Source organism: Budorcas taxicolor, chromosome 2 (genome assembly GCF_023091745.1).
Source record: "Budorcas taxicolor isolate Tak-1 chromosome 2, Takin1.1, whole genome shotgun sequence".
Classification (NCBI taxonomy): Eukaryota; Metazoa; Chordata; class Mammalia; order Artiodactyla; family Bovidae; genus Budorcas; species Budorcas taxicolor.
In genome coordinates, this window is record NC_068911.1 from 170,003,051 (window position 1) to 170,014,561 (window position 11,511).

At 43.1% G+C, this 11,511-nt stretch overlaps 1 protein-coding gene across 2 annotated transcripts in view; it reads right to left on the reverse strand.

Moving 5' to 3' along the window:
* FAM76A (family with sequence similarity 76 member A) overlaps window positions 1–8,700 on the reverse strand; it is a 32,530-nt gene extending 23,830 nt beyond the window's left edge. The window contains exons 1-4 of one of the 2 annotated variants that reach the window (XM_052660702.1): window positions 8,571–8,700; window positions 7,083–7,147; window positions 4,626–4,680; window positions 3,749–3,901 (exon numbers count right to left, since the gene is read on the reverse strand). In XM_052660702.1, the coding sequence (XP_052516662.1) occupies window positions 3,749–3,901; window positions 4,626–4,680; window positions 7,083–7,147; window positions 8,571–8,651 (354 nt within the window). In that variant the 5' untranslated portion in view covers window positions 8,652–8,700. Of the gene's footprint in view, window positions 1–3,744; window positions 3,902–4,625; window positions 4,681–7,082; window positions 7,148–8,570 lie in introns of both variants that reach the window. The other variant, XM_052660711.1, reaches the window with a different exon arrangement.
* Window positions 8,701–11,511: the final 2,811 nt, after the last annotated feature.

The window sequence follows — 11,511 nt, forward strand, 5'->3', positions numbered from 1 at the left end:
ACGTGTGATCTAGTTCCCTAACCAGGGATTGAGCCCTGACTCCCGCCCCAGCGTTGGGAGCTCGGAGTCTTCGCCACTGGAATGTCAGGGAAGTCCCCCAGGCTCATTACTCTTGCCACAGGGTCTTTCCATAGGTGGTCTCTCTTCCCAGGATCTTTGCCCTCCAGAGATTTCCATTGCAGCTTCCTTCTCGTCAAGTTCAGTTTCAGGTCAAATGTGATCTCCCTGCAGGTCCTCCTGAATGCTCCACTGAAACTGGCCTCCCCAGTCACTCTCTACCAGAGACCCTGTTTCTTTATAGCACTTACATCTAAAACCTGTGTTCACTCAACTCCTTGTTTGTTCTCATCGATCTCTTACATATGTAGATAAAAGCTCTGAGAGAATAAAGTGTCTTTTGCTTAGTTCATTAGTGTATTTCCAATACCCAGAACAGTGTCTGATACTCGACAAGCATGTAATTATTTGTTAATGAATGCATAAATGAATTTTGAAACCAAACTTCAATGAGGTGCCTTTCATGGTTATGGGATGTGGCTTAAATGCCTGATTTTAAAATACTCTAGGAGACCTTGGCCAGGAAAGAGCTTTCATTGAAGACAGGTTTGAAAACAAAGCAACCACACTGAAAGAGAGCATTAAACATGAAAATCAAATACTGGACCACAGGACATGTTATTTCAATCTTCCCTTCACAAATAAACTTTAAAAATAGAAAATTACCCTCTGAGAATTAAACTATCATAAAGAAATCATCATAGATAACACTGAGTACTTATCAAGTGCCAGATTCCTTCTGAAGGCATTTACACCCGATAACTCAACCTTCCTAACAATGATGACGTCTGATCAGCCTCATTTACAGATGAGGAAACTGAGGCACTGATAGATTAACTTGACCAAAGTCACGCAACAAATAAGTGACAGAACAAAGACCAACCCAGGCACTCTGAGTCCAGATTATGCATGCATGCACGGTCAGTCATTCAGATGTGTACAACTCTTTGAGACCCTATGAACTATGTAGCCTGACAGGTTCCTCCATCCATGGGAGTCTCCAGGCAAAAAATACTGGAGTGGGTTCTCATTTCCTCCTTCAGGGGATCTTCCCAACCCAGGGAACAAACCCACGTCTCCAGAATTGGCAGGTGGATCCTCTACCACTGAGTCACCTGGCAAGCCCACTGAGTCCAGATTATCCACCCTTAATCCCTAAGATTAGTCTTCCTTAAATTTGTAAATAAGTGATTGACGATACCTATAATTATGCAAACTCTAATCACAGGATTGTAACTAGAAAGTAGAAACTTAATGAATTCTAATGTAATCTAATTAATAATAATATAGGTACCATTTACTGAAGTACAGTATGTGCTAGGCTCAAAATTAAGTGTTTTATATGACATACCTATATCAATTAAATCTCCTTATGCCCTTGTGAAGTAGTTACTGTTATTCTCATTGTAAAGATGACAAAACTAATGCATAACAGGAGTAAGAACTTTGCCCATGATGATCCAGCTAAGCCAGGAGTGGGATGGAACCTACATTTGTGGGACTGAAAACCCTGTGCTCGCTCCAACTATTATATGTTACCTTCTGATTACTAATTCAGCTTTTCCAGTATCTTGACTCAGGGAAGAAGTGCCCTGGTTGGCAGGCAGGAGTACTCTAGTCACTGGCAAGTTACTTCCTCCCATTGTAAATTAATGAATTGGGTTACAAGAGTCAGCTCTTGAGAGACTAAGCCAACTCTGAAAAGCATCTCGGGACACTGAGAATTTCCGTACAACACTCTTTCACTCAAACAATATTTATCAAGTACCTACTATCTATAATAGATGGGAATACCACACCACCTGACCTGCCTCTTGAGAAACCTATATGCAGGTCAGGAAGCAACAGTTAGAACTGGACATGGAACAAGAGACTGGTTCCAAATAGGAAAAGGAGCACATCAAGGCTGTATATTGTCACCCTGTTTATTTAACTTATATGCAGAGTACATCATGAGAAACGCTGGGCTGGAAGAAGCACAAGCTGGAATCAAGATTGCCGGGAGAAATATCAATAACCTCAGATATGCAGGTGATACCACCTTTATGGCAGAAAGTGAAGAGGAACTATAAAGCCTCTTGATGAAAGTTAAAGAGGAGAGTGAAAAAGTTGGCATAAAGCTCAACATTCAGAAAACGAAGATCATGGCATCTGGTCCCATCACTTCATGGGAAATAGATGGGGACACAGTGGAAACAGTGTCAGACTTTATTTTTGGGGGCTCCAAAATCACTGCAGATGGTGATTGCAACCATGAAATTAAAAGATGTTTACTCCTTGGAAGGAAAGTTATGACCAACCTAGATAGCATATTCAAAAGCAGAGACATTACTTTGCCAACAAAGGTCCGTCTAGTCAAGGCTATGGTTTTTCCAGTGGTCATGTATGGATGTGAGAGTTGGACTGTGAAGAAAGCTGAGCACTGAAGAATTGATGCTTTTGAACTGTGGTGTTGGAGAAGACTCTTGAGAGTCTCTTGGACTACAAGGAGATCCAACTAGCCCATTCTAAAGGAGATCAGTCCTGGGTGTTCTTTGGAAGGAATGATGCTAAAGCTGAAACTCCAGTACTTTGGCCACCTCATGCGAACAGGTGACTTATTGGAAAAGACTCTGATGCTGGGAGGGATTGGGGGCAGGAGGAGAAGGGGACAACAGAGGATGAGATGGCTGGATGGCATCACCGACTTGATGGGCGTTGAGTCTGAGTGAACCCCAGGAGTTGGTGATGGACAGGGAGGCCTGGCATGCTGCAATTCATGGGGTCGCAAAGAGTTGGACACGACTGAGCGACTGAACTGAACTGAACTGAACTACTATGTGTCAGACTGCTGGGAACACAGCATGAAAACAAGATGGACAAAGAGCTCATAGTCCAGAGCGGGTAGACAAACATGTACGCAAATAAACAAGATAATTTCTCATAATGTTATGTGCTATTGAAGACAATAAACAGAGTATATGATAGAGTGACTGAGAGTTAGTAACGGTCTCTGTGAGAAGGCGGCAACTGAGCTGAGACCTGACATGAGGAACCAGTCATGATACCGTGGAGAAGGCTGTGTATCCAGCATACCCAGGCAGCACAAATGAGACGAGCACGTCTGAAGGACTCAAAGGTAGACAGTGCGGCTGGACCAAGGGGAAAGCGGGGAGAGTAATGGGTGATGAGACAGAGTCAGGTATCGGCCTTGCAGGCGATGGAAGGAGTTTGGGATTTATCCTAAGTGCAACTGGAAGCCACTGGAGGGCTTTAAACAGACCAAATCTATACCATTTTAATTCCACCAAGGTACCATCATTCCACATGGACCTTTATCTGTATCATTTTCTTGAGATCTTTAACTGCAACAGAGAGAAACATCTGAAGAGCTCGATTGTAAAACTGGTAATACACTTACCTTGCTTAAGTCACAATCCCTACAGAGTTTTGTAGAATTTTGCCAATCGCCATTTCACTTATAAGGGATACTGATCACTGTAATTTAGATTCTCGTGAAACACTAGCTCAATGTTAGAATATAGAGGTCCACATTTTATAAGCGAAGAAAACAAAGGCTGAAAAGCTTCCTCAAGGTCAATAACAATTTGGAGAGGAACTGAGAAATCAGTCTCTGTTACCATGTCTTTTTTAACACAGTTGGCCCATCTTAATTTCTCTGAAAGAAAAAAAGAAAAACACAGAGACTTACCTTCTTTCTATCATCTTTCCTGTCAAATGCACACTGCTGCTTGCACTGTTCACAAGAATACGGTGGTCCGTACTTCTTCTCTGAATTTGTGCAACGCTGACACTTGTTGCCAATAAAAGCTGCGATTATGTTGCAATACTGACAAGGTTTGGGCTTTAAGAGAAAAAAAAGGTGTCAAGTAAGTACACTATAAAATACCAGTGCATTTTTTAATGCAATGATTTCTATTACACACGTTCACTAATCAATGCAAAATGCATTCCCAACTTTATAAATTTCCTTTTACGCTGATCAAAGAAAGCCCAATTTCTCATACCATGTAGTGTTTTTATGCACAGGACCTATTGATTTTTAAATAAATAACAAAATCCCATTAGCATATATGCTGGAACTTCTCTAACAAATTCAACAGAACTAGCTCTTTGGAGAAACCAGCAAGCGCTTCCAAATCTCTGAAAAGGCCTCTTTGCCATTATCAGTGTATAAACATGTTGGGAGAATGCCTGCAAGAACACAGTATGCTGAACCCTAACACTGGAAAAAAAAAATTATTTATCAAAATGAAAAGTCAACTGTTACCAAACAAAGAGCTCACACCATAGGATTCATCTTTCCCCTTCTCTTTACATACTGGTTACTAAAGCTTCTCAAGGAAAATTATATCACAAACCTGTCATAGTGACTATAAACACAGAACTCATTAATACTAAGTATTAGCTAACTTTGAAAGCTAAAATACTAGATACATTTTTCTGAGAAATTTTTACATAACTAGGTCTTCTAATTAAAAAAACTGTAATTATATTAACAGTTCGCAGAAGGTAAGGTCCCAAGAGACCAGAGTACTCACTATAAGGTATGGAGAAACCCTACTTACCGTTCCATACAACTGCACGTTCTGAGCACATTTCTTGCATATAGTATTAGTTTTACTGTTAAGGAAGAAAGAGACACAAGGCTTCATAAGGAGAAAAAGTCATTTGACTTAGAACATCTCAAAAAAGATTCTTCCTTAACTCCAAGGAATTTTTTCATTACTAAGTGCCAAGGTAAAAAATGGTTTGGATATTAGATTAACTGAAGGTTGAGTTATCTGGCCATGAACTCTTTTAATTCTTTTGTAGTTTCAGCTCAGATAAAAAGAGGCTTTGGTTTAAGTGGAGAGTGAGCTGTTTCTGATTATGAAATTTCCAAGTATCACCAAGTAAAATTATCAGACATGGAGAGGACAATCAAAAGAAATATTATGTCAGATGAAAAATGTACTCAGAAAAGAAATTAATCCTCCTTAAGTCAGATGACCAGGTGAGAAATTTGAGATGAGGAATAAAGTATTTGTGTTTGGGGTATAAACTCAGAAATTCTATTCATGTTGACCTTACTCTGTCTACATTCTCCTCTGTAAGCAAAAGTATATGAAAATCCCAGATGTGGAGAAATAGATGTGAACATTAAATATTTTTTCAATATTTCAAGTACTCTAGGAGCTAAGCACTGACAAAAATAAACACACCCTTTCCCTTGTGAAGGGACTTCCCTTGTGGCTCAGTGAAGATCCAGGTCACAGTATTTCCAACTTGCCTAAACTGATAAACTGCCTTGGAGAAAAGAAATCATCTTCAAATAAAGTCTAATCCTTCTCACAGGAAGGTACAAACAAATACCTGATGTTTAAGAACAGTTTAAACAATATTTGAGGGCTAAAAACAAAATCACATAAAAATCCAGTATATTCACTACTTTGATTTTTTTCCCCCTACAATTCCTATCAAAGTGACTACAAAGTTAAAGGCCAGAAGAAATACCTCAAAGTAGAAAAAATTAAGTTAAAATGAGATATTCAAACAAAATATTTCCCAGGGCAATTTTCTGCCATTAAAAAAAGGCAGTTCAGGAACTTCCCTGATGGTCCAGTGGGTCAAAAAAAAAAAGGCAGTTCAGGAAGTGAAGTACATTGAAAAAGACCTCTAGAAAGAGGATTAGCATCAGTGATGCTGTGATCTTGAACATTTGGTTTATCTTAGATTACTCAAGGAGTGGGACATATATATCAATATATATAAATCTTCTTGACCCCTCAGAAAAAAATGCAAAAAAACCTATAATCCATCTTGAATTAATTTTTATGTATGGTATGAATTAAGGGTTAAACTTCATATCTCACCCTACACACAAAAACTAATTCAAAAGGGAATCACAGGCCTAATGTAAGAGCTAAAATATAAAGCTTCTAGAGCATATTCTATATGTTTCCATTTATATGAAGTTCTTGAGCAGGTAAAACTAATCTACGGTAGAAAGGAAAATCAGAACAGTAGTTGCTTGGAAAAAAGCAAGGAGGGTGGGGACTGACTAGGTTGGAGTTATAATCTCTGGGGTGACAGTAATGTTTTATATTTTGATGGGGTTTGGGGTAAAACAGATGTATACTGTTTTTAAAACTCATCGAATGATGCAAATAGGATGTGAGCATTTCACTGTGTGCGGATTTTACCTCTAAAAAAACATGTTAAAACAATAAACAAAAATTGAACTCTAGTTAATGATATGCATGCTGAAGTGTTTAGGGTCAAGTACACTAATGTTCACAACTTTAAACTGCATCACAAATAAGATGTATCAATAAACTGATGGACAGAGAGATGGACAGATGCAAATATAGTGAACTAAACGTAAATTGTAGAATTTAAGTAGTGGGTAGATGAGTGTTTACAGTCTAGTGTTTTTTTGGGTTTTGTTTGAAAATACACATAACAAAATGTCAGGGGAAATAGTCCCAAAATTGAAATGACGCTGACTGAACTCAGGCTTCTAGGTCGGTGTATGAGCTAGCAAATAAGACCCCATCCTGCTTAAGGTAATATTACCTACAGCTACAGTTCCTCAAAAAAGTTGAACTTGCTATACCACTAAACCACTCTGCTGCCAATAAAAAGTCCCCCATAGATGTGTGCTCCATTCACACCCAGGTATTTTTCACACTTCTCAAAATGAGATTCACACAAGGTAAGTGTAAAGGCAAGTGAGTTTTTTCAAATGTGACTAGAGCTAACAAACCCTTTATCAGGATTGTCACATTTCCAAAAGTATCTTCTTTGAGCTTATAATTTCTTCAAACTCTATGTATAACCATACTAAAACGCAAGACTCATGTTTTCTGTTGTGGGATTGCTTTCTTAGTGTCAAAAATATCCAAACCACAATATGAAATTATCGAGGATGAAAAACAAGTAATTTGTAAGCAATCAATGAATAACTAGATAACAATGTGTATTTTGCATCCATTGCGTTATAACCGGAAATGGCAGCGCCCGTGTCTGATACATTTGATTACCTCTCCTGCTGGTATTCAGTCCTACAGTAGGTACACTTCACAACAGGGTGTGCAATCCGACATTCCTGAAATGAAACGAGGATACAGCTTTAACAGGCAGTCAGAAATGGAAACAGTCTTCAGGAGGAGGCAGAAGATGGGAGTACTATTCCAAGCACAAGCACTGTGCTTGACTGAGTCACTTTAACTTTCTGGGACTAATTTTCTTCCTCTGTAATACTGGCATCACCACCCTGCATTGATGTGGGAGTTAAGTAAGAATTTACATGGAACTAGTCATAAATTGTAAAACAAAGGTATGAATAAGCCTCAGACATGAGGAATAAAAAGCCCTGAATTCTAGTCCGGTTCTGCCTCTGCCACTGTGTGATTTTTCAGCAGGTTCATTTGTCAAATCAGAGTACTGGATAAAAATTATTGCTTACATACATAAAACTCCCTTAAAAGCAAATACACACGTACACACAAATATGTATTTAAGGCCAAAAAGGCACTCAACGATTTGAGTTTTGAGATCTCTCATACCTAGTTAACAAAAAAGTGTCAAATTTACGGCCATTTGAGGCAATAACGATTGCCTCAACACAATTATGAGTTATCCATAATAGACACACAAACTCTGGATTAATCTGGAGATATCTTGACATCACTCTACAGTCGGCTTAGTGACTTTTCACGACACCTCATTGGAGAAGGAAATGGCAACCCACTCCAGTGTTCTTGCCTGGAGAATCCCAGGGACAGCAGAGCCTGGTGGGCTACCGTCTATGGGGTCGCACAGAGTCGGACACGACTGAAGCGACTTAGCAGCAGTAGCAGCACAGCATCTCTATTCATTTAAATAGGCAAAGAAAGATGAAGCAACTTAAACGAAAAAGAGAACTTGGACCTTCAAGGGTAAAAACTGAACAGCAGCTGGTTAGGGGGAGGACCGAAGGTCAATAACTAGACGCTGAAAAAAATCATCCTTTTGCTTTATGCGCTTGATTGCGGGGCTTTATTATGAAGCCTGTCTACCTCTGACTCTGAAATTGACTGAAAAGTGCCCATGAGGCGCCCGAGTTCGAGGCAATCTTCCCAGGCAGCACCCGACTCTGGAGTTTAGTCCCAGGTGGGGTAGGAGGTCCCTAAGTCTGAAGCCCATCAGATCAGGGCGGGGGCTGGGAGAAGCCAGCCCAAGAAGAATCTCCGGCGCCGCTGGTCCAGGGCGAGCCGGGGACCAGGTGTCCCCTCCCCCGACCTCACGGGGTCCGAGAACAATCCCTCACGGTTGCTAAGCACCCGGACACGCCGGCCGCAGGGACCTGGACGGGGCCTGGGTCTCCCCCACGTGCCCCGCCGTTTCCCGGCGGGGCGGGTGCGGCTCCTCAGCTAGGCGGGCCTGCCACGCCCTGGCCAGGGGACCCCGCCGGGCGTCCCCGCAGAACCGGGAGATCCGGGCCGCGCCTCGAGCGTCCCAGTTCCCGGCCGCCGCCCCAGCCCGCGCACCTTGCACAGCTGCTGCCCCTGAGACAGCGCCTCGAAGGGGAAGCGCTGGTGGCACTTGGTGCAGGCGTAGAGCGCCGCCATGTCCGGCCCGGGCCGCGCTCACCGCCCCGCCGGCCCGGCCCGCCGCTTTATCTGACAGTCTGAGGCACAACCTGGCGGCGGCAGGCTGCGGGCTGCGGCAGGCAGGCGGGCCCTCGGGTGCGAGCGGACCAGGGCGGGCGCGGCAGCGCTAGATGCCCGTTCACTGGTTCATTTCGACGTCTATCAAGGAGAAAGGGCCGGAACACAGAGCTGCTTAGGACTCTGATTCGGTCTGGACTGGAGTACGCCACTTATGACGCGCGCGGCCTCGATTATGTAAAGCGCAGTCACGCGGGGGCGCCGCTGGGAGGGGCGGTCTCCCGCCCGGGACCTAGGAAGCGCCTAGGCTCCTCCCACTTCTCTCTCGGCTCCCGCCCTCGCTCCTCCTCTCTCCGCCGCAGGCGCAATAGCGCCTCTCGCGATACCTTCGCAGAGTTGTGATGTTTCAGTTTCCATGGAGTTGCCCTTCGGTAGCGTGTTGTGCCGAGTGCGGTGCATTGTTGAACTAGAACACGGTCGTCACTGCGAGCCTGAAGAAGATTGGGGGTGGGGGGAGCGGGCGGGGGCGGCGCTTGTGAGAAAACAACCCCAACCTCAGATCCAGAGGGCCCTGCACAGCCCTCTAACTCGAAAAAGTAGCGGAAGCAGGAGAAACAACTTGGACGAATGTTCTCTGTCTGAGACTCCTAAAAAAGAGGGACCTGGTCTAGGGTCTCTGACTTCCAGAGAGAAAGAGAAGCCCCAGAGAAAGCACCCCTATTTTGTGGAAGAGGGGTGCTGACCCCTCAGAAAGGAAAAGACAGATACTAAAGCGAGGCTCTCCACTGCTGAGAGTTCTTGTACCCTCGAGGACGCCTCCAAGTGGGACGCAATTGGCCTGAGGCCTGCTCTCTACTGCGTCTTATCCAGTTGCCCCCTCAGTTTATATCTCTCGAACAACCACCTGGCATTTCCTGGTTAGATCTGGCCACCGGAAAGCAAGACCCATCCTTCCAGCTACTCTGCCTCTTTCCAGTCCCCACTTCCAGTTCCCAGCCTGGTGCGTCTAGGCGCTGTCCAAGGAACGACGAAGTTTTTATTCTTGAGACTGGCAAAGCTTCCTGTAGTGCTGACCTTTCCAAGTCTCTGCTTCATAGCTGCTCTGGGGCTATTACTTTTGACTCTGCCAACCACCTGAGCCATACTAATTGCAGTTTTACCTCAATGTGCGGGTTTGTTTTCTAGTTTTAAACAACCGAGGGCACATTTATAGCTTATAAATCCCGCCTCCACCAAATTTTCTCTCTTTGATACCCAAATCCAGCCCCCTACTTGTGATTTTGCCGAAAGTTGTGTATTTGTTTAAAACTATGTATTTATTTTTGGTTGTGCTGGGTCTTGGTTCCTCTGCGCGGGCTTTGTCTGGTTGCACTGGTGGAGCCTCCTGTCGAGTTCTTCCCATTACGGAGGCTTCTTCTCTTCCAGAGCACTGGCCCTAGGGCACATGGTTTCAGTAGTTGCAACTGGTAAACTCTAGAGTATGGCTCAATAGTTGTGGTGTAGGGACTTTTAGTTGCTCCCCACCATATGGAATCTTCTTGGACCAGGGATCAAACCCATGTTCCCTGCATTGGCAGGTGAATTCTTAGGCATTGTACTATGAGGGAAGTCCCAAATATGTGCATTAATCAACGATTTAAACTCTGGAGTCAGAAAACTAAGGTGCAAAATCAGTGCTCCATGTCTACTGGCTCTATAACCTTAACCTTCTAAACTTCTCACCATGGCTGAATTGCTCAGAGCCTTATTTTTCTCAGTTGTAGAATCAGGTCGTTGTGGGGATCAAAAATTGCAGCTGGAGGGGAAGAGGGGAAGCTGCTTCATGGGTAAGTGGTTTTCCTTTGGAATGAGGGAAATGCTTTGGAACTAGATATGACAGGGACAGAGCAGGTGATTAAATAGTTACTCCCACCAGGGGATATTAAGTGGAAAAAATATGGGCAACCCCTGTAAGTTAATGATTACTCAAGAGAGCAGATTTGCTTAGCAAGAGAACCGTGCAGCAGAAGCACAAGACCTGCCCTAAGCAATAAGATAATCGCGACATTAGACCCACCTACTTCCCAGTGAGCTCAGTAAGTTAATGATCTCTAAGACATGCTCTTTGCACACGTAAAAACAAAACAAAGCAAGTTTGTGGACCTAGCTTGACCATGTAGGGACAAGAAAACTTCCATGTTCAACCTGGAGGAGGAGCTGATGATGTGTACTCAAGAAAAACAAAAAAGCTCCCCCCTCCCCATTTTTCCTTTGATTATAAAACTGTAGCCCAGTAAGTTCTCAGGGTGCAGCATTGGTAAGACTACCCACTTTTAAGCCTTGCAAGTTTCCTATTCTAATAAATCACTTCTTATCTATCACTTTGTCCTTGCTGAATTCTTTTCTGTACCAAGACATAAATGACTATGGTTCCAGAGGGCCCCTGAAACACTACCAAATGGAGCTCACCAAACATTTTCAGATAGAGATGTTGTTCATCACAACGCATAACATTGTGAATGTATTAATTGCCAATGAATTCTTCACTGCTCACACACATACTTCACACTGGGGTATGGGCCTCGCTGTGTTTCTATCGCCTCCAGTTCTGATCTCCACTGTATTATTTACAAGTTTTGCAACTACCTATTTACTTGTTATCCATCCATCAGACTATTGCATCTGGAACAGAAACACTGTACCTGGGTCCTGTATCCTTTTCAACCAGTGCAAGGATAATCAATTCACTCAACAAATATTTAAGTATTTACTATATGCCAGGCTCTGGCTTAGGCACTGGAGATACACTGGTATATAAAACTGATGTGATCCCTACACTTGT